The 23,266-nt window shown below is 39.7% G+C and overlaps 3 protein-coding genes across 3 annotated transcripts; 2 read left to right on the top strand and 1 right to left on the bottom strand.

Moving 5' to 3' along the window:
• The first annotated feature begins 8,895 nt into the window (after window positions 1-8,895).
• syf2 (SYF2 pre-mRNA-splicing factor) lies at window positions 8,896-15,524 on the top strand. The gene is made up of 7 exons (XM_075448881.1): window positions 8,896-8,946; window positions 9,240-9,338; window positions 9,600-9,725; window positions 10,490-10,607; window positions 13,413-13,503; window positions 14,040-14,138; window positions 15,134-15,524. The coding sequence occupies exons 1-7, from the start codon at window positions 8,929-8,931 to the stop codon at window positions 15,297-15,299; spliced, it is 717 nt and encodes a 238-aa protein (XP_075304996.1). The 5' UTR covers window positions 8,896-8,928; the 3' UTR covers window positions 15,300-15,524.
• Window positions 15,525-16,674: 1,150 nt separating this feature from the next.
• Window positions 16,675-19,766, bottom strand: rsrp1 (arginine/serine-rich protein 1). Its single transcript, XM_075448880.1, has 5 exons — window positions 19,543-19,766; window positions 18,551-19,118; window positions 18,292-18,458; window positions 17,111-17,182; window positions 16,675-17,019 (listed from the first exon to the last, which is right to left on the bottom strand). Exons 2-5 carry the CDS (start codon window positions 19,095-19,097, stop codon window positions 16,879-16,881), a joined length of 927 nt encoding a protein of 308 aa, XP_075304995.1. The 5' UTR covers window positions 19,098-19,118; window positions 19,543-19,766; the 3' UTR covers window positions 16,675-16,878.
• An 894-nt stretch (window positions 19,767-20,660) lies between these two features.
• On the top strand, window positions 20,661-23,057 carry mgst3b (microsomal glutathione S-transferase 3b). The gene is made up of 4 exons (XM_075447575.1): window positions 20,661-20,902; window positions 21,042-21,164; window positions 21,416-21,488; window positions 22,495-23,057. The coding sequence occupies exons 1-4, from the start codon at window positions 20,777-20,779 to the stop codon at window positions 22,593-22,595; spliced, it is 423 nt and encodes a 140-aa protein (XP_075303690.1). The 5' UTR covers window positions 20,661-20,776; the 3' UTR covers window positions 22,596-23,057.
• Window positions 23,058-23,266: the final 209 nt, after the last annotated feature.

Here is a 23,266-nt window from a genome sequence, read left to right as displayed (position 1 = left end):
GCTGTGAAAATGAGCAGCTTACCAGAGGTATAAATGAAATCTGCTTATTTTTTTTACTTTTAGTTGCAATTATTAGTGCTAACTGTTGGACTGTGTTACCTACCTGTACATACAATACTACTATAATGCAATATGTTAGTCATTAGAGTAATATTGTAGACAACGTTTAATGTGTTCTTTCGTATTTACAAGCTTTTTTGTTTTATTGTTTCATCATCTGTTTATGCTGCTCTTCACCTACCACTCCTCCTGTTTTGGTGCCCACAAACTGTCCCATCTGAAACGCATCTTAATTGTGTGTCCAGACAGACAGGGTCGGAAAGGTCACCATTGTCAAGATAGTTTACAGTCATCTGCATGTCTGTGTTTTCATGTTTTTATTAACAAACACATCACAATTGTAATTCACCACTTCAATTCATCACGCAACGTTGTACAGAAAACGGTTGAAGAATAAATATGGGCACGTCAAAATGGTCATTATAAGAAAAATCAATACACATGAAAGTAAAAGCAAAGTCAAGTTTTATCTTATTGTTTTCAGTGTGGGAGACAACCTTTGAAGCACAAACTATCCTTTGTTTTGTTACAGGTGGTTATAGGTTCAATCTGTCTTCCATTAAAAGCTGCTGCCGCCCGTGACTGTGGATCCTGTCGAAACGTTTTAAAAAATGACCTCCTACCGTCTTTTCCTAAGCTCTTTTCCTTGACCTCCTGGAAAATGTCATGGGGTTAAGGAAAGATGGTAGGAAGAATTCTTAAAGACTTAGGAAAAGACGACCACACTGCAACGAGAATCCAACCACACTTACACTGAGCAGCGATGTGGGTCTGCAGCACGGAAACTACAAATGTTCAAAAAATCTTCCTCAATAAGTGCTTTAGATACTTGATACAATTTGTTACGCTGTCATTTGAAAATTATGCCACATAAATCATAATCATATCATAAGAACAATAATTATCCCGTCCTCATATTTACCCACATGAATCACAGTTAGTACACGTGGATGAAAATAATCAAGCGTTGTTATGAAAGCCCCGGCCGCTGGTGACTGTTGGACTGAATTATGTCTTTTCTCTCATAAAGGATGGTCCGGGGTATCCTCTGCTAAAGGAGATAATTAGGGAAGCATTTGAGCTCCTTTCCTTTGGCATTTGAAGAATTCAAACAGCTCTTATTTTGGCTGCTACTCAGATGCTTCCATCATTTCCCTCTGTCAGAAAGGTTCCTAAACAAAACACTATGAGACTATTCCACCGGACCCCTGTAGTAACTTGTGTATGTGTTGAAATGGTCTCCTTCAATCCTTTGCATGGCAAAATGATCTGTATCATGTTTACTGAATTTGTAAAGCTTTTATGAAACCGTAGAGGTACACATTCCCCATTTTTTTCACTTCACTTATCTTTACATATGTTTTAAAGCTTTAGTGTCTTTTGGTGAACTTTGTTCTGCCAATTATAAGACTAATTTTTCTACAAAAATATTACATTTTCTCACTCAGAAAGTTCTTCTTTTACATTTTTCCCAGGGGAAAATACTCTCCACTCTGAAAATTACTTAATTCGAGTTTTCTGCCCTGCAAAATAAGTTTGCCCATTAATGTAAAAGACCTCTCTAATCCCTAAATAGTTCAGAGAATAAGCCATATTGTCAGCGAAGAAAGAGCTCATTTATCACTTAGTTCACTGTGATGTTGTTGTTGACGCTTGTTTTAGTTATTTGGCTCTGATTTGTTCATCATCAGATTTGAAATTAGATCATCGGCGCCTTGAACCTAAGATGAAAGAAGCCACCGCAGTTTAAACAGATTGTTTGTTCTCAGAGAGCAGAATTGGGTGGGAATGGGACTCACTTCTTGTGTGTGTGCGCGTGGGCGTGCGCGCGTGTGTGTGTGTGCATGTGCGTTGGCGCAGCCTCATGCATTTTGACACGTGTGTGTGATTCTGTGTGAAGTTATTTTATCTGGCAACTGATTTTGCGTGTCATGCCGGAGACAAATAGAGAAGACTGTTCGCCTACACAGCTGCATGTCCAGAGGCTGTTGAGTGGCCACCTCTTATCACGACCGTATACAACAGAGTATTGTTTGGCCAGATGAGAGCTTTACTCTCTCATTAAGGTCACTGGGTAAGAGGATGGGAACTCAGAAGCGGAAACCCATGACACTTTTGGGCCCCGCTCAAGGGAAGACACTTCTGTTGAACTTGTGTGTGGGTCTGGTGGTGAATGGATGCTTCACAGTTGATATATTGGGCCCTCTGCTTTCTTTTCTGATGGTGAGAACTCAAATCTGCTGGTAATAGTGGCATTGTGAAATGAGGGTCATGTAGCTTTAGTTAGAACAGGCATGAAAAGTGGCCTTTTCATTTAATATCGTCACTCAAACTCTGGTGAAATATCAGGAAAATGGCTCCCTCTTGTGTTAAACAGGAGTGGTTTGAGTAGCTTCAGACAGTGCTTGTCATCCCCTCAATAAATTCTCCTCAGAATGAGCATCTTACAAACACTCTTCTCTGACAGTCCCCCTTGGCCCCACTTACCGGAATCGCTCAAACTTTTTTCTTTTTTCTTTTTTTTATTGCAGTCCTCGGAGTTTATATTGTTGTTGCACTTTAATTTTGATCAGTAATTATGATCATAAAGTTTGCGGATCAGTCTGAGTTCCTTTGGATGACAACACAGGAGACATCTGTGCGCCCGCAATGTACGGGTCGTGGAGCTGCTCTCCCTGCGGTTGCTGCTAGTGGAGAACCCATAATGGCCTTTAATTGGAACTTTAATTGTGTGTGGTGGAGCAAAAGCATTGACTACAAAACTGGTGGTATTTGAGTGCATGCATGCATCTTTTGTGTAAGTATATGTGTGGCTCACCAGATCCTCTTCCCATCTCTGCCTGAGGAAGGCTTCAGTTGGAGCCAGTGCAGCTAGAACTGTGTCAAATCATATATGTCACGATCTACGTTATGTTAGCATTATTTTGCCTGCAGGGGAAGACTTAATTAGTGAGGCATACACTGTATAACAACACACACACTGTCATTTGTGCCCTCACAAAGATGCATTAAGTGATGGGGGGACTATCATCCAGTTAGAACCTCATTCACTCCATACATCCATGCCCTTTGGACATGTGTTTATCTTAAGGCAGCAACAGCTTTCAAATCAATGGAAAGCCTTTAACCGCTTATGATGGCTGACAACAAAATGCTGCGAGGAAAGCCTCAGATGAACATTTTCATCATGACATATGACGCTGTCCCTTCTTCGAACAAGTTTAACAGTGTTAAGTATTCACAGATTGAGACTGTGTGAACAGTCTTATCATCACCCTTTAGGTTATTTTAACAAGGACGAGAGAAAATGAATACATTGGAAGCCTAGTATAAACAGAGAACAGGGTCTCGATGCATGTGTCGAACACATTGAGAGGCAGCGAAATAACAAGAGCAGGAGGGGGTAGGGGGATGAAACAGGACTGCTTTTGCCTGTCATGATCATGCTGGCACCAGCTGGGACATTTGGAGGAGATGGAAAACAAGACGGCATCTTGTCTTCCAATCATGTCTGTAGCGTCCTGGCCTCTGTTCACTACACACACTCACTCAAACGCACACTGGCAGAGCGAGGCAGGAGCTTGTGGTTCCAGTCCAGTGACAGCAGCCTGTAGTCAGGGTGGCGACGCTTCGGAGCAGCTCCTCGTATTGGAGAACCATGTTTGTGTTGGCCCTGAATTAATAACTTTTCATTTAGTGCGGAAATGACAGGAATAGTAATTAAGGAAATGGAATGATTTTATTGGCCATGATGTTTATATTAAGTTCCAGATGTGAAGCAGCTGCCTGCTCAGCAAGAGGCCCTGCCCCCCCTGTGTGCTATCTAGAGGAGCTCTTATTAAGAGCGTGATAAGAGCACCAGTCAAACACGTGCATGTGTGCAAAAAAACATATAGTATCTCATTCATAGCATTAAGCAAACTCAACAAACTTTTTCCTTTATTAATGGGAGGCTGTTATAAAACACCATGAAGTCTGTTTCATATTTATAAATCTGCCACCAAAGTGCAATTTATTTGCAGATATAATGTTACCCTATTTCAGAACTGATTTGCTTGACTGGAAAAGTTAATATTGAGGAGTGACTGTTCAGCATTTTTGGGTGGCCCCAACATGTGAGATCCATGTCCTACTGCACTAAAGTTTAGTATTCTTTAAATGGCCACGACAACGTAACTGAGATCCTTAGGCTGCCCGTCACACATTCAGTCTGGATTTAAAATTGAAAGCAAATCTGTGTCTATTGCAGGAAATGAACATGTTGTAGGCTCGTAAGAAGTGTTGTCAAATTAGTGATCTTCCATCCATCCATTTTCTATACCCACTTAAACCAACTCAGGGTCACAGGAGAGCTGGAGCCTATCCCAGCTCTCATTTGAGGATTTGAACCAGCAACCTTCTTGCTTCTTGATTATGCAATTTTTGGAGAAATTACACAGGATTGCAGAAATTGTCTCTGTCAACACTTCTCTCTTGATGAGTGCTTAAGAAGTTGAAGTTAAATCTATCAGACAGAGGTGGGAGAAATTGTTGATTACAAAATGTCCATCAACTGTGAGTTGAGGTTACCTCAAAATTTACTTTTGCTGTCTCAATCTGCTGCCTTTCAGAGGAAAACTGTAACTCCTACTGATATGACTGAGCCTCTGTGAGCACTAGGCCCCGCACACATCAGTAAGACATTACAAAATGTGGCGATATGAACTACTTAAAAACAAAGTAACCTCTGGATTTCACTGAAAAACCTGCTCTCATTTTGTGTTGAAGTTTATGTTGGCTGTTGGTGGTATTCTTGTCATTTGGAGGCTTCCAGCTCAAAAAGTGCCGGTTTGTTGCCTTTGAGAGTTGTTTTATGAGGATAAGAAAAAAATTCTTAAAAAATTATTCAGGTAGAGTGAAAACTGTGGAAACTTTCTTTGTTCCTCATCTCTGAACATTTTAGGCATTGATTTTGAATTAGGATATTTATTTGTTTGTTTGTTTGAGTTATTTCACAGTTACTTGTGAGTTATTTAATCAGAAAAGGCACTACATACTGTATTTATCTGAGAAAAGTCATAGCAATCGTTGCTCTGCTCTCTGATAAGCGCTGCAGGACAAATTTTCAAGTTTTTTTTTTTTTCATTCTGGCAACATAAAGTGGGATTGTGCTTCATAGCAACCCCACAAATAAAGCATATATATATAAACTTAGTGAACTTAGAATGCTGCTTAAGCCTAATGTGTTCATGATCCTGTTGTGCTTTTGTTACATTCTCCCAACTGAGTCTTGGAAACCATCAATACTCTTTAATCGTTTGAATGTGCTTTGAATGTTGCAAAAATCAAATATACTACACATTAAAGTATGTTTTATTTACACGTATTGAACATCAAACTTTATGGTTACCAGTGCAGAGGGGAGGGGGGGCATAAAATTTGAGTAATTTATAGGGGACAGATAGGTGGCAAATGAGGTATAGCTGCAAAGTAATGTTTGTTGGCAAGCAAATCCTGATCAAACGCCAGCTATGAAGTCAGTGATTAGTTGAAAACAGCAGGGAAAGTTATGGGAATGCATTTATCCTTCACTTTGCAAGACATTCTTCAGATTGACAGGATTTTATCTGATCCATCTGAAATGTCATACTCTGGATTTATGTTATTTAACACAAGAATGACTCTACACTCATGTAAAAAAAAAGAACAGAACAGAACAGCAGAAAGGGTTTTAAGATAACAGCTTGTTTGCAGCATTTAATGTCGGAAGGGCTGTTTTTGTAACTTATGAACTGATGTGGAAGTCTGGAGAGGGATGTTGTCATATGTCAGATTTGAATGTTTATAGCTGTATAACTCTCGCAGTCAGCATAACGTCTGTAAATATTTCACTGGTTTCTATACATCTTTTTTTCTCTATATTCTTGTTATGTTATGATTCTTGCAAGATTATGAATCTGTAAATCATTGCTTCCCTAAAGATCCATAATGGAGGACATCATTACTGCTAATGATCCGTTATCAGGCACCAGATCGGGAGATCCCCTATTAATGAATTGTTAGGTAATAATTGCTTCATTGATATCTGTGAGTTGATCACAGTCAACACCTCCTGCATGAGTGGACTCTGTTTAACTGAGCAAACTCCTGCCGACAAGCTGTCGACTTCTTGGCTCCGTTTCTTTCTGTTCTCGATGGACAGAGAGCACAAAATGTTCGAATCTCCATGAGAGTGAATGAATACACCCTGAGGGAAGTTGACATATGAGAATACTTGAGAACAGTGAATAATGTGTAAATGACATCAACAGAGAGAGATTAACAGCTATCAAGAAAAAAAATATTCACCCATAAGACACACTGTAAACTCATGACTGTTCTGTATTTACGTCTGGAGATTTTAAAGTAATAAACACCACTCTAAGTTGTTGTGCTCGTGTCCATTTTGAATTTTAATCAAGCACAGAGGAAATGCTCTTTATTTTTCATCCTGTTTCTTACACCAGCCATTTTTTCAGTCACTTATTTGAGAGTCATTCGTTATGAAGATGTTTTCCTTTTTCCATGTTAATAGTAGACCCATGCCCATTACAGCACCCAGTGATGTTTTGCTCTGTTGTGATGTACTCCCATCTGGTTTCCAGTGAAAATGCATCACTCCATTAACATTGCCTGTGATCTAGAGGATGCTTTAATCTAAGACTATAAACTTCACTTAATTACATCCTCCAAAGGATCTCTATTAGTATAATGCAATCAAACAGGGAGCACATCCATTTCGGCAAGTCAAACATGCTCAGATGGCTTTTGGAAAGTGTTTACTTTTGTCTTCTGATCAGATCATTGAATCAGATTTGAAGGTCCCGTGTTCCAAGGCCTTGAATGATACTCGTGTGTTTCTGGGTAAAAATAAAATGCATCATAATACATGCAAGATTTAGTTTCTTTGCAGCAAAAACGACCATAACAATTGGGTTTAGGAGAGTCTAAACAGACTCTCTGTGTGGTACACTGAAGACTTTATGCCTGACCTTTCATGCCTCTCACTTTATAACCTCCAGTCATGTTCATAATTGCTGTCAGTGTGTGCCATGCCAGTTTCCAATACAGTCCGGCAGGATTTTTCGGTGAATTTAAACTTCAAAAGGAAGCAATATGGGCGGGTTTAAAATTATACACAAAGACATTTCTGTAAAACACAAGACGTCTGGCAATTACTTTTACCATGGTGCCATGATGAAATGAGCAAACATGCACACAACTGAGGAAGCATAACAACAAACAGTTATGAGTCTCTTGTGATGATACGACCAGTTTTGGGGGTGGTTTTTATGTGTCATAATAATTTGACTCTGTTTACACAAACGTGCAGTCGTCAGACTAAACAACACCAAATAAAATCAGCGAGATGGATCGCCGTCTTACAAGAGGAGTTTCCACAGGAGGTGTGGAAAATAACGAAACACACACACACGGAAAACGAATGTATCAAAGAGGTTCATTTTTATTCATGACCGGGTAGTGCGTTGAGTTTTCTTACTCTGCTCAGACAGCTTGAAAATAACAAAATAATGTACAATTGACGCAGATAAAAACCACCCAAGTGATGAGTGTATTTGTGTCTTTTTTGTTATTGTTGTTTCTGTGTATTCTCATTTACGAGCGTTAATTAATGATGCTCAAGAAGGATCTTTTTGATGGATATAGAAATTGTTCTGTTAAATTGTAACGTTGGCAAATCAGATGAGTCTTTAAAATTCTCCGCAGCTGGAAACAGTTGTAGAGGAAGGCTTTATGTTTTCTGCTTTTTTTCTTTAGAAAGGACATATTTCAGCAACTCTTGAAAGAATTACATTTTTACTTGGAATCAGATATGAAATGATTAAAGTTTTGCTGTCAAAAGTCATTGTGGCCTAAAAGATATAAGGATTTTGGATGTAACTCAGGACCAGATGTGTCAATTCCTACAAAACATTATGCAAAATTAAATTGTTTCTTGTGTAAAAACGCATTTTTCCCCTTTATTCAAAGTCAGCAGAAGTTAAGAATGTAAACAAAACTGTCATTTGATCATATACAAAATGATTGTCACTAGTCTTCGTTGCCTACCTTGAAACTGTTGTGATTCTACTTTTCCCGATATCACAAATAATTAATCTGTCTCAAAAAGTGTCTATCTCGGCTTAGAAGAAAAATAAAATTCCAACTCTGCATCTTGACTTGCTGATTTAGGCATACAGTACAATGACAAACACAAGTGGATTTATTCTTCAAATAGAAGCATCTGCATTTAATTTCCAAGTGTAACTTAATTGTTTTATTGACTGTTAGTTTAAGAAATCAAAGTGTAAGTCAGAAGCTGGGCTTGACATTATTTGAGGTGTACTGAGATTAATATTTTGAATAAAGCATGAACAGCAAATATTATATGAGCAGTTAAAAATAAGATCTCTCTCATGTGAGAGAAGCACGGCTCACAAAATAATGATGGGTTTAAAATCTATTTTGAAAAAGACCAACAACTGAAAGAGCAGAGATGGATGTACTATATTTCTGTCTAAAAGTAAATTAATGTATGGTTAAAATGATCAGGAAAGACTATGCTGCTGTTGTTTTATTCCATCTACTGAGTAGACCATGACGTTTATTTTTGAAGGGAGAGATCGACATTTCCGGATGAACTAGAATTACTTCAGCATCCCTTGAAAAATAGTTGTCTTATTATTTTGTTACTATTGCTGTTATTGTTACTATTACTATGACCGTTGTTATTGTTATAATAATAATTATTATTGTATTGTTTTGTTATGAATATACGTGTTTAGATTTTGACGTAATATCCTGTATGAAAGTCGCACTTCCGGTCCCTTTCCCCTGCCTAGCACAACAATGGCGTCGTGTAGCGAGGTTCGTACTTTTATGTTAAAGGATTTGGAAAATAGTTTTTGACATTATACGTGGGATTAACAATTGATAAATACTGTTGTTCAGAGTAATTCAGTTTCTGTTTACCGGAAGATTATGTCTCTTTTCCGTCTTTTTTACCGTCGTATGTTGTCGTGCTAAGCTAACAGTTCTTAGCGTATGTGCTAACTAACGTTACATCTCTGAGGTGTTTACATTTGTCTCACCCGTAGTAGACTACTCTTCGCCATAAAACAGGACGATTTTATATTTTGAATAACTGTTCTGACTTGCAGGAAACTGTCACAGCTGCTGAGGGGGAACCAAGTGAAACTTTGACTGGCCACAAGAGAGAAGCGAGACTTCGTAAATTTAGAGAGTTACATTTTAAACGGGTCAGTTGTTTTTACTTTAAATTATAAATCAAAACCATGCTTTAATCAACCAAGAGAAACCACTGTAACTTGTACAGGTTCTCATAATTAATGGTACGTGGTAAGCTGGGCTGTCACAAAGCTAAAAACAAAATCATAGAGGGCTGTTCTATTTTCAGTTCAATAAATCATGGTTTTGATTCCAGTCGTGTTTAGCGTCACTTTCTTGACATATTTCTCCCTGTAATCCTGTTTTTCTGTGTGTGTTCATTTTCACTACAGAACGAAGCTCGTAAACTAAATCATCAGGAGGTTGTGGAGGAGGATAAGAGGCAGAAACTTCCTGCCAACTGGGAGGCTAAAAAAGCTCGACTGGAGTGGGAGCTCGCTGAAGGTGAAAAGAAAAAGGTATTTTTGGTCTTTCAGTCTACATTTGTAGCCATAGACCTATTTTATCAAGATTATTCAGTTTTTAATAAGGTTATAGGCTCAAAACTCACTCGTCCTTTCTATCAACTGCCCCACTCCATTTTGATAAATCCAATATTTCAGGAACTTCTTCAGATAATTTCTTTAAATCTGGTAAAAAATATAGTTTTTCAGGATAAAACTGCTAGGGACTTAAAGGATAAGCTCACACTATACTCACAAAAAATGTTTGGGCTGTATTTCAAGAATTCATATGGTAATCATTACAACATTAAACACAATTATGTAGCTGGATAAAGTGGTTCATTTTTTTATATAAAAAAGGTGGAAGATCCTTTTGGATATGAAATGTACTTGGAAGAAACAGAAAGAAAGAACGATGGATATAAAGTTCAACTTTTGCTGGTTTGCAGAAGCACTAGAAGGTCCTTAAAACAACATGATAATAGTGGATGATTTATTGATGGAGCAAAGCAATTATTGGACTTTGTAAAATCGGAAGAGGGTAAGTAGTCAATCAAAGAAATGCACTAAATTAGGTTTTTAAGCACTAGACCCCTAAAAACCATGAATTACACAACTTAAGAGTTTAATCAGTAGTTATCATCATGCTACAGGATCAGCTTTAGAGTAAAACACCCAAAGAAACTGTGTGATGGACCAGAATCTTAAGAAAAATAGTGTCTAAAATTTCTCCAAAGTGTGTTGTCCCGTTTTCAATCCAACTAATCTTTGCCTGTTAGGAATGTGCCTCTCGTGGAGAGGACTATGACCGGGTGAAACTGCTGGAAATCACTGCTGATGATGCAGAGCGATGGGAGAGGAAGAAGAAGAAGAAGAATCCAGACACAGGATTTGCAGGTTGGTGGCGCCTCCAAAGATGGAGGCCGATTGTTTGCAGTTCACACTTTCATTACACGTGTTTTTTAGGGTATGAAACGGGTACTAAAGTGGGATTGTAGGATATAAAGTGAGCTGAGTGGTCAGGTAGCTTACCTCATGGTTGACATAAATTAAATAACCATCATCCCCTTGCTCCCTTTCGCGTTTTGTGTTTGTATGAATAAAAATGCCTAAAATGTAAGAACAATCTTAGTAAATAGCATCACTTTCTAGCGAAAATTTCAAGAGATTTTTTAAAAGGTTTCTCTTCAAATGAAAAATTACAAATCTTTAACTAGCAGGTTAATGTTACTAAGATGTGTTCTAATTCATTGATCCCAGGCTGGGACATTTCTGTGTTACAGCAGCCAGTGCAGAGCAAAAGAATAAGAAACAAAACTATGTACAGTAATGTGCAAATGGTATGAATATTGAATAAAGAGGGTGAACATAGGTGCAGGCATTTATAAACACAGATAAATACTTTTTCACTCATTGAGTCTCTGTAAGACGGAGGTGAACTGTTGTTAAGTCTGATGGCATACGACAGGAAGGCTTTCCTGTAGCCTTCCTTGTGAAAGCGGAGCTGAATGAGCCTCCTGGACGAGGAGGAGCCCCGCTGTTTTTCCAGTACGTGATGGAGAGGGTGTTCAGGATTATCCACGATCGATTAAAGTTGTTCGGAGTCTTCCTCTCCATCACGGCCTCGAGCGTCTCCAGATTGTGTCCAATCATGGAGCCAGTCTTCCACAAACGGAATGTGTGCAACTTCCATGAATTTGATGGCAACCAAACATGTTGATGTTTCTGAAGGGTACACGGTTGTGTTTCAGTCACAAATCACAAGAACAATCTCACTTGGTCGAACCAGGCGACATTTATTTATAGCTTTCAACACAGAACAATACCGAACTACTTCGAACCAGACCTTCGAAATGTCCTATAAAGCCCAGACATTTATTTATTTTAACGATCAATTTTCCACATGAAAAATGTATTAAATAATCAAAGCTAAATTATATTTTGTCTGTATTTTATAGTGGTGTCATTTTGTTGGCTTTTGACCCACAATTATCAGAACTTGCTGGAAAAACAACATCAGAGGCTTCGGAGCCGATTGCCTTAAGCAGTTAGACAGTGAGAAAAGTGTGATAGGATCATAGCATGCGTTTATTACTGAGCAGCCATTACAGACCAACAAAATGATTTTATCAATCTAAAGCAAATGAGATTAGGTTTAATGCTTCTGTCATGGTGGGAACAAAACTCAAAGAGGCGGCAGACTGCATATGAAGAAGAAGTGAAAGATTATATTGTAAACTGGAAGCTCCTACATGGATAAATTAATTAAAGAAATCATGTTGAATATGGTATGATAGGAAGGTCGGTGTTGTTTTATGTGATATTGAGAGCCTGGAGTTTTTTTATGTGTCAAATTGTCCTTATGAGTGGTTGAGTTCTTGGTTAGAATACAAGTTCGATAAATGAATGAAAGAACTATGTAACGGTGACCAAGATGCAAGTGAAAGAATGTCGTCGCTTTAACAGATAGATGTTGTACGATTGATTTATGTTGTGTTTCAGGTCTGAAAAGAGCTTTAGGTGATGAGTTTGTTTGTGCTAATCTTTCTTCGGCGCAGTATTCTAGGTTTTGGACATGCAGTGTACTGCAGCTTGCCTCTTAAGTCGACAGTGTTCTGCGCGTTTTTGGCAACGTCTCCCGTTTGATGACTGGAGATTTTTCTGTAATGATGAGATGGCAGATACCAGAACTTGTTGCAGGTTGTTAAATGATGTTTGGAAACAATCTCATGCTGTTCGTGTCTTCTGAAACTTGGCAAAAAGTTCACTGAAACTTCCTCTGATCAAAGAGAATCAAACGGAAAAATTAAAACCATTTGTGAGCATAAACCTATCCAAACATCCGGACCCGGTCTAAAACACTAGGATGCCATCTTTTTGTTACACATGTCACCAGCCACATATTCAATCGAAGGATTAATTTACTGGGACATTTCAGTTTGAAGTGCAGACTACAGACGGCAGCCTTATTTAGCTTCAGCTGATAGCGATCTAATCTGATTGAACATTTTGTTGTCAGTTAAGGATGTTTCACATTTAACACAGTTACGAAACATTGTTTAACACACTGAAATAGACATTACTTAAAGATTGTATTGACTTTGGAGTCTTTTTGTAAGGCTTTATAGTCGTAGATCCCTTCCAGCACGCAGTGATTTGATCAAACGGTTTTATTTTAGGTATGGGTAACCCTCCTGTCATGCCATAGAGCATCAGTCTATTCATTTAGTAAATTAATAGTAATTTAATACAGTTTACAGATGGGAAAAGGGTTGCACCGTTCTCTTGTTTTACTGTGGTGCGGCATGTGATCTCTCACACAGAGAAAGGTTGGTAGAAAACTTAGTAGCACAAAATAAAGCAATACTGGCTGTATGTGAGAGCGTGGATGCCAGTCATTTAAAACGGCTCCTAATTTAATCTACTGAGAAAAAAAGACTTGCTGTGTCTGCTGAATATGGCTGCCATCTGTTGCATCAAACCCCCTCCTCTGAATTAAAACCTCTGAGAGAAAATGATCACCAGAGGGGCTCCGAGGGAGGACGGGAGGAGGAGAGCTGCCTCTTCGGCCCTCCTTAAGCAGCCGCAGGTTGTGTTGCTGAGCCTCGTGCCTGCTTGCTGTTTGTTCCACTAATTATAACTCGATTTTTTTTTTTTGTTTGTTTGTTCTCTTCTCTCACACAAACACACAATGGACGACAGGTTATGCCGAGGCACAATTACGACAGTACCAGAGACTCACCAAGCAAATCCGACCAGACTTGGAAAGCTACGTGAGGCAAAGAGAGGAAAGGTGAGTCGAGCCTCCTTTCCGTCTTCCTTTCCACATCAGCAGCCAAGAATGCAAAGAAATGTCATCTAGCTTTGTAAAAGTTCTCTGAATTCTACAAACAGGGTAATAACGAGGATTTTAAGTCAAATTTCAAGTCCATTAAAATGAATAGTAACCATTAACTTGCGTTAATGAGCCCTTACATCATCCCATCACATGTTCATAAAGCCTTTTCTATATGTTCGGTCACCCTTAATTCCCCCTGGGTTTCGTGTTGACGTGGTTGCACGATCCAGAAATAATTTGAAGATTTTAAAGCGTTAATGTGTACAGCGTGCATGCTAAGGTCAAAAAGAATTCAGCGCCTGAAGGTTTCATCACCCTTAAAAAGCTGCCACATGCAGGAGCGCGAAGGATGAGCACATCGCCATGTGCCCCGAAGCCACGTCAGCATCCCTCATTTGGACAGCCATAATCACAATGATGGAATTGAAAAGTCAGTAAATGGTGATTATCTTTAATTATGTATTTCTAATTGTTTTGCTGGTGTTCCACAGTGGTGAGGATTTCTACCCCACGTCCAACAGCCTGATACACGGAACCCATGTTCCCACAAAGGAGGGCATTGACCGCATGGTGGAGGATGTTGAGAAACAGTAAGTCACACTTGGTAGATGATAAAAAGAGATGCCCTATCCTTTCCCAGTCCTAAGTTAATTTGAGTTCAGCCTCAAGTCTGCCCATTAAATACCAGCCTGACTCACTGGGCAGATTATTCGGGTCGATTTTCCTACCGACTGTTGTTGCCATTAACAAAAAGAAAAAGAGCACAAGACTGAGCTAACGAGCTGAAATCTATCGACAGGACACAAGTTCATCTATTCACGGCCCTTTTTAAGAAAAGAAAGAGTGGTGCTCAGGAGGATTTAGCCTCAAACTTTGATGGTTCTGATCTGCTCAGACAGTCCAAACAACCCCTTTTTTCCATTTATCATGCAATGATCGCTTCAGTCAGTCAAACGTAGAGATGGAAGCCAACTCCAGGGTATAAATCCTGATACAAGGAGGCAGATCGCTGGTAACTGTAAGCGGTCCTGGTCGGGGCACGGAACCTGCTGAGACCACATACATGACCATGTGTCAAATAAATGACAAATGGTTACCACAGAAATCCAAGCTGGCGTGGGTGGAATGGTTAAGCAGACTTTATTCCACACTGAAATGGTAAAGAGGAAAGAGTTGAGAAGTAGCTTTAGTGTTCTTTATTTAAACCGTGGAGTCTTTGAGAGTTTAGCCTTCAATACAGAAGTCTCTAACCTTTGATCACTGGTCTTTCCCTGAGCTGTTCTATATTTGAGGCAGTCTCAGGCCTGTGGTAGAGATGCAACTGTGGGGCATTAGACAAGGACTCGGCTGCCAGGGTATGACGCATGACAATGCTTTGAAGACACAGTGAATCAAGGGTCGGAGCTCACAGTTTGACTGTATTTTCCTCTTAAGTATGTATGTGTGCGTTTTCCATTGCCAAATTTAAATACATAACCCTCAAATTATTGCCCGTGGCCAATTATTGTTATTGGATATGGCATGGATAGTGGCCACGCTGGTTTATGAAATCCTCCATGACTTTGCCTTTATTTGCGATTGTCAGGATCGAGAAGCGGGCCAAGTACAGCCGGCGCAGGGCCTACAACGACGACGCCGACATCGACTACATTAACGAGAGGAATGCCAAGTTCAACAAGAAGGCGGAGCGCTTCTACGGCAAATACACAGCCGAGATCAAACAGAACCTGGAGAGAGGCACAGCTGTCTAGCGGGTCCAGTCACCTCAGTGGTTCTTTGCTTCTTGGCTGTATTACGTTTTGTTGTTGCATACCAAAAGTACATATACTTAAAAGCTTACGTGGAGTATTCGTTGTAAGACGAGAGTTATTTGAAGCTGACAAATCTCTCTCAAGACGTTTCCTTTGTATAGTATTAGAAGTCAGAACAGCTGTCATTATTCTTACCCTTATTTTTAAATAAACCCCTTCTAATTATCCTGCGTCCTTCTCTGTTCCTCTGAGGGTTTACTGTGTGTGGTCTCATGATGAAGACATCTTGAGCCTGAGAATGAACCGCCATTTAACCTCTGGGCATGTTCGGCAGAGGATGTCGGCCAAAAGAATGTTTTAGTGAAGGTGCACGCAGAGATAAGGATCATCACTGGAGTACTTCAATTTAGTTATCACCTCCATCTCGGCACTAACTCGCCTCAGGCTGCGACGTAAGCAGGAAAGCCTTGTGACTGCAGCAGAGACGGGCCAATGGGTTCCCATGCTTAACGAGCTCCAAACGTGGGGGCGCTGCACCCTCTGCAGGACAAAGTCAAACCAACAGAGTGGATGAGGTACTAAGTATTTTTGAAGTCTTATCTGATTAACCTGAGGACATCAGGTAGATGATTAAACAGCATAAATTTACTGTGGCGTGTCTCAGTCTGACACATCTGAAAGGTTTGATATAAAGCTTGTAAACACGACGAGTGCTTCGTGAGGACAAACGCGAACACAAAACATTGTTTTCGCTCGAGTCCTGCGAGATCAATCATCGGGTTAACTGAATTGTGTAACGGGAGCAGAAGCAACGCTAACATTTTATGCAGCGATATTTGCATCCCGCACCCTCAAGTAATTACGCAGAATCTCAGGTCAGGTTACAGCAGGAGACGCAGAGTCTGGCAGTCAGACATTCCAAACACCCTTTTATTACAGTTGTGATACAGATCTATCAGACAGATTTTAATTTATCACCACTTAATTACTCTAATAATTCAGTTGTAATTTTAAGGTGCTGTCAGAAGCTTTAGGGTGAGTTACAAAGCAGCCAAAACAGCATGAAGCCCCCTCCGACAGTGTTATGGTGCTTGTAGTTTCACATTTAGCTTTCCTTTGACTCATTAAGGGCCCTCTCGCTCAATGTTGGCATCATGAATGTCTGCAGCCAGACATGACGATACTGACACCATGTGGTCATTGTGGGAACATCTTCATAGTGACCATATTCGTTCTGTATGTTCATGCAGGATTATTCGAGGAGCTTTTCCATGTTTAAGGTTTTAAAGTAGTCACACGTGTCCTTAACGTCAAGTTGGATTTTATATACTTAGTGAGGGGCTTATTATTTTAATAATGAGACGAAACAGCTGGGTATTTTCAAAAAAGTCATTTTATTGAATCTATAAATAAACAGTACACAAAAGGGAAAGAAATAATCCCACCTGAATGTTTTCTTCACTCTTTCCCACATAAATCTGGAGAAGAAGAAAAAAAAACGACCACGAAATGATGCATCACGGTATGTACAAAATATTTACATGATTTACACTCCCTGCTACACTAAGGTGACGTGTCTTTAGTGTCTGCGTGCACGGGAGGTTCGGCCTGAACGGACTGGAATCCAGTGGCCGTAGGGCTTCCTGCTTTCATAGCTGTCCACTCTGGGAGTTACCTTTGCAGAAGATGGCAATGCTGCTGTGGGTTTGGCCACAGAATTCTGGAAATGGAACAAAGATTTGCATTATAATCCATTTTCACATTAGGTCAGGATGAGCTTGTTGCATTAACTGCAGCTCCATGTCACTTACATTAATGCTGAAGGAAATTTTCCTCCTTGGAGACAGCCTTGGGCTGGACTCATCAGGCTCCTCTTCATCGTCCTAATTAAAAAAAAAGAAGAATGGAAAGTTAATCATGAGTGAGAAACCAACGGCACAGTGAGCTTGACAGTCTGAAGTTCATATAGATGGATTACTACGGTTACATCATTTCTTTTGCATTAAAAGTATGTTCACACTGCATCCCTCATGCAGCCCTTCCAATAATTGAATAAATGCTTCAAGGACAGACCTTAAAGCTGGACAAAACAAAGATGTCAAATATTTATCAGAAATAAAAGATGTCTTCTCTGTCTACTGTGGCAGAATGATGACGACGCAGGTCCCCCAGCCCCTAAGCACACGTCCTGTGTACCAACTTATCTTTGGCATACGGAGTGGAGTTCTTCATCTGTTTATAGTTCTCTTGACAGGAATAGTCACTATAATGCAGTCCACACGCCTGCGTTCCATCAGCGAGTGGAGAACTCTGCTAAATAACAATAACCCATTTCATCTGCAAGCATAAATACATTTGTAATGTCAACATTCTACTACATCTATATATATGAAGGTGAGTTAGTAATATATTCTGAATTGTTTGTGCATCAATGTATGTGTGCAATTAGCAGAAGTGTACATCGTGGATATGCATGATCTGTATCTGGTTAACCCCTAAAAGATCACACATGAAGACATCACAAGACTCATCTGATAACCTTTCAGGTAAACATATTGTTGTCACCAAAGTCACATGACAGCCCTTTAATCCCAGGTGCCGATGAGTGAAGGAGACCACTGTCATGTTATCTATGAAGACAGGAATAAATACAGAGAGTATGTGTATTCCCTCACAGGTCCAAGGGTTAACAGACAGGAAATTCAACAGCACAGTTCAGCAGACAACTGAATAAGACCATGTAAGTTTGATTAAAATGGAAACAAAAAGAAATCAGGAACCTGTATGTATGGTGTAAAACTAATGGTGTGTGCACCGTTACCATGTGTATAAACAATTTTCTTTCTTTTAAAAAAAAAAAAAAAAAAAAAAGCTTAAAATGTTTAGAATGATTTGAAAACAACAAAAAGTTCCCGGTTTGACGGGCTGTGAGAAAACATTCTGTCTTTAGTGTGTGCTGTGTTCCTCAAAGTTAACAGTTTCAGATGCTCACCTGTGTGTCACTTTTTTCGGAGCCATGTCTCACCCTTGCCAGTGGCTCTGGTGACAACCCTCTGGACTCAGATTGGATTGGTTTCACGCTCTCAGGAAGTTCCAGGTTCTCCGCTCCCAGGATCTTCATCGCGTTGGCCTCGGCAACCTCAAGAAGTTCCCTTTTGTCTGAGCAACAAAAAAAGATCGACAGCATTTAATGAATTGGACTTAACCAGTCATTTCTAACATTAAGTCCCTGAAGTAACTAATGTAATTACCTTGCATGCTCATACTGACAGAGTGTGCAGGAGATCTGGATCTTGACCGGGCCCTGTGTGTTCTGGTTGGGGGTCTGGAGAATCTTCTTCTTAACTGGCTCACAGGTCTCCTGTATCCAGAAGACCTAGATCTGGAGCGGGATCTGTAATATCTGCTGTGATGGGAGTACCTCTCTACAGGAGAGCGACTGTAGGAGCGAGAATGAGCCCTATCGTGACGTGGTGGTGAACAGCGAGAACGGCCCCGGCCATATCTGCGATGGTCATTGCAACCACAGCAGGAGGAACGTCTGTGGCAACGAGGGTAGGAGCGGGACCTGGAGCGAGAAGAGGAACTACTGCTTGAAGATGAAGACCTGTGGCGTGTCCTCTGGGTTTTGCGTCCTCTGTAGTTGCCAGAGCGATGGCTGCTGCGACTGCTGCTGCTGCTTGTCGAGCGGGAGCGCGAGTGAGAGGAATCGGGACTCTTCTGGTCGAAGATCACGTTAATGCCATCGCTCTGACGAGCCTGGGCCATGTCAGAGTGGGAGTTTGGTCGTTTGGCCATTGTTTAGTCGTCTGCCGCGGGCTGAAATGGGAAAGAAAAAGAACGGAATTAGAACTACGGTATTATATAAGTTTTACACTTGCACCATACAGAGGCCTATGGTGACATTCTTGTTATACAACCCGAAGTGAATGAACAGAGAATGTTGCGTAATTGTTTTTCTTAGTGCTGCCCCTAGCGACCGAAGCGCCGTTGCATAACTTCAACGGCTGACTGGAAAGTTCTGGAAATTTCCAGAATGACGCAGGCTACAAATAGCTTTGCTAACATATGCTACCGCGTTGAAATCCTGCTTGAATTCGTCTTCATACCGGCTCCGTAATAGTAACATTCAATTAATTCAAGCATCACAAAGATAATACATTTCACGAAGCCAACCCTTTGAGTAATATATTCGCTAATGGTCAAACAACACAAAGCTTTATGATGTAGGCCTACAACTTACCAGGTGAACAGCGGCGTTGAGACTCTTTCTGAAAACGGTCTGTAAAAACAAGAAGTATCTAAGAAAACCGCCTCTAAATATGTATCACAAGGACACAATTTCTAAATAAAGCGAAACGGTGATCAAATTCGTTGATTTACAGCGTAAAATTTCGGAAACCAAGAACTTTGTGTTTTCCTCGTAGTCGGTCCGTTTGATGTCGTCACGCGAATGGCTGAGCTGCGGCAGCAACGGGTTTTAAGAAGAGTCTGGGAGTTTCCATTTACGGGGGTGCCCCGGACGAGTCCATTCTTTTAAACACCTCACTCTCAAGCGTTCATTTGCTGGAGCCGAACCTGTTCAGTTCACTCTTGATTTAACTTCTGAGATCTGAATGTCCACAAAACGAGATTCAAAAGTAATGTTCATATGCATCTTTATTATTGATTAATAATTAAACTTGAAATGGAGGCTGAGGAGGGTTAAAGGAAATAACTCGACTTCGGTCCTTGATCAAATAACCCAATCGTTCAGAAAGACCCTTAAAGCTGCAGGCAATGGGACGAGTGAAAGCTGTTTTGTTTTTTAAGATAAATATGCAGAATGGGTTTTTCGCAAAAATAATCAGTTCAGAAATGACAGTTTCTGTGAATTTGTACACTCAATCTTCACACCGATTAACAGTGAAATCAAGAATAACATGAAGGCTTACCTTGAGTTTGAAATTCGATCAAAATTGCACACATTATGAATGCTTTATCTGACTATTTATTTATTCATCTGTCCTTTTTGTAGCGGAAAATGTTACTGAATTGCTGAGAGAGCAATGTGCTTATCTTAATTGTATTTCCTATGTTCCCATTTGTTGTTAAACATTGGGTAATACGATTGAATCAGTGTATTAGTGCTCTCCAAAGCTGAGTAAAGATCGTGATGTGAGAAAAAAAGGTAACTGCAAAGGAGCTCAGCCCTGTGCAAAGTGTCTTATCATATACAGTATACATCTTTTAAAAATCCTGCCTGTGTGATAAGTTTTTTCATATCTTTATTGAGAGGTACAGCGGAATAAATTCAACTGTTGAAAATATTAGAGGCATTTCCCTTTATTTGTAATCTCGCCCGTGGTATGTAATCTCGCGATGTTTTATGTAACTTCTGCTATTTACCTTGTCGTTCCCGGCGTATAAAACCGTGGATTGTTCAACAATCTATTCTACTACCCTGAAACTTTACGCAGGTCATACACCGCTCCGAAATGGATATCCTAACTGTGTTACCATCTAGCTTCGGTTATGCCATATTTATTTACCTCTACAGCTGGATTATGCTAAGTTATTTAGGAATCAAGGTTGGATCCGCCAGGAAGAAATACGATGTTAAGGTAGTTTTACTTTGTACTTTAGTGCAAAAATAATAACAAAATTTCTTGGTAAAGTCTATATTCTGCATTTATACGGCTTTTTAAGCGTTTCGATATATGTTTATGCGAAAGTTATCCACATTTCACGTTTATTCTCCAGTATCCTACGATGTACAGCGACAAGGAGCCAGTGTTCAACTGTATCCAGAGAGCCCACCAGAACACCTTAGAGGTGTACCCTCAGTGGCTAGTTTTCCAAACCATTGCAGCCCTTGTTTATCCGGTGGGTATAGTACATATTTAAAATAAGATAGTTCTTTTTGTGCAACACGTTATATGCAGGCCACTAAAATGTTCAACCATTCGCAATGTGACAGGGGGTGGGGAAACCACTCCCCATGATCTTTGGCATGAATTCTCCAGATAGCAAGTCTAAAAAAAAACGGCTTCATGGTGATTAAGCACATTTTCAGCAAACAGCATTACTTCCCCAGTGGATTTTAATTGACGTGATTAACTTGTTTTTATAACCAGCTATCTGCATCTGTGCTGGGGGCTATTTGGGTGACCAGCAAGTTTTCCTATGCTTGGGGATACTACACAGGAGGTAAGACTAACTTTAAGAGCACCAAAGAACCAAGACTCATTTCACCCACAGTGATCATGCAGCTTTCATACCCACACAAAACAATCAAATTATTATTGTAAGAGATTTAACTCACAATGATATAATTTGCACAAAAGAACAATGCTAATGTCTCTAAGGTGCTGTTTACACATACCCGGGTATTTTGATAAACGCATATTTTATAACCTTCGTTTTCAGAAAAAACTAGGTGCACACAGCCCCGTTTTAAAAAAAAAACACGTCTACATTGACCGGAGAAATACGCTATCAAGAGCTGTTAAATTACGCCAAGCCTGAGTGGCAGTGTTAGAACAATGAGAATTCCACACAAGCCAATCAGAAGCCTAAAAGAGAACTGCTGACAGGAAGAACTGCAAAAAAAAGCTAAAGCTAAGCTTCTTCTGCCTCCGAGCCCTAATGCGTCTTTGTTGGTCAATACATTGTATGACTGTAATTTTCAAAATCACACAAGCGAGTATAGCTCTCAACAACAGAAATGCTGCTAGTACCTCCATGCTTTCCGGATAAACAATGGACGGAGAGAATGGCGTTATCAGGCTAGCATCCTGCCAACATGGCGGATAGGGGCGGGGCTCTGTACTATGAGGACAACTCCTCAAAAACTCCGTTTTTGTCTCTTTCAACCAGTTTATACACAAACGCTAAACGGAGTTTTTAAAAAATCTCCACTTTTGCCGGAGTTTTTTTAGGCTTCGTTTTCAGAGGGAAAAACTCTGTTTGTGTATAAACGAAAGGCACAAACAAGGGAAAGGTCTTTGTTTATCAAAATACCCGGTTATGTGTAAACAGCACCTAAAAAGCAGTCCGGGTTTCACAAAAATCACAGCTCTTTTATTGTTTCTCTTATAGATTTGCTATAATTACTTACACAACATATTATATTTTTAATATACAGTATTATGGTGTGTATGTGTATATATATATATATATATATATATAAATGCATTGTTTTACTTTATTTCAGATCCAGCCAAGAGGATGCAAGGGGTTTATGGCTACATTGGATATTTTGGAGTCATCTTTCTGTCCATATCTGTAGCCTTGCAGCTGCTTGGAGTTTTTTAAGATGATGGTCAACAAGCATTTGCCAGTCTTGTTTTTTTTTCCATGAACCACTGACATAAAATTGCCCTTTGAGCATAAGTATGTTCTTTGTTAATGTCTCCTATATGTACTTTACAATACCTGATAATCCTCAGTAATATATAGACGCTAACTGATGCTATAACCTCAAATGCATTCTCTCTGTGCTCTGTCCGCTCTCTTATACGCAGTACAGTTTGTGTCTATATAAGAGCTGGCAGCAGCAGGATTGAAGGCTCCATGTGACCCATGCATGATGTCTCAGTCACAAATCTCCCATCAGTTAGGGCATACAACAAATGACTTCTTGAAGATTTGCAGACTATATCTAACTAACCCTGCAGGACAATGTGTTTTTACTTTTTAGAAGATTGTTTCAAGGCTGTATTTGATTGTTAAAGTGCTTGTACTTGATCAGTGACAATAAAATTGAATCTAATCTGACATGACAGTGTACACTTTTATTTCTTTCCAATAAAAAGCATTAATTAAACCTTTTTTCTAGCTACATTTCTTGACCTAGGATCAGAATCCGAAAAAGCCAAATCAGTATGTGGCTAAATGCATGTTTTTTTCTGTCTTGTGTACTTGTCTTTTCATTATTTAAAGTATTAATTTCAGTTCCACTTACGTGTTTGCTGGCTTTTACCTAC

The sequence above is a fragment of the Odontesthes bonariensis genome, chromosome 17, assembly GCF_027942865.1.
Source record: "Odontesthes bonariensis isolate fOdoBon6 chromosome 17, fOdoBon6.hap1, whole genome shotgun sequence".
Classification (NCBI taxonomy): domain Eukaryota; kingdom Metazoa; phylum Chordata; class Actinopteri; order Atheriniformes; family Atherinopsidae; genus Odontesthes; species Odontesthes bonariensis.
The sequence above is the reverse complement of the archived record's forward strand: the minus strand, read 5'-3'. Positions and strand labels throughout refer to the sequence as shown.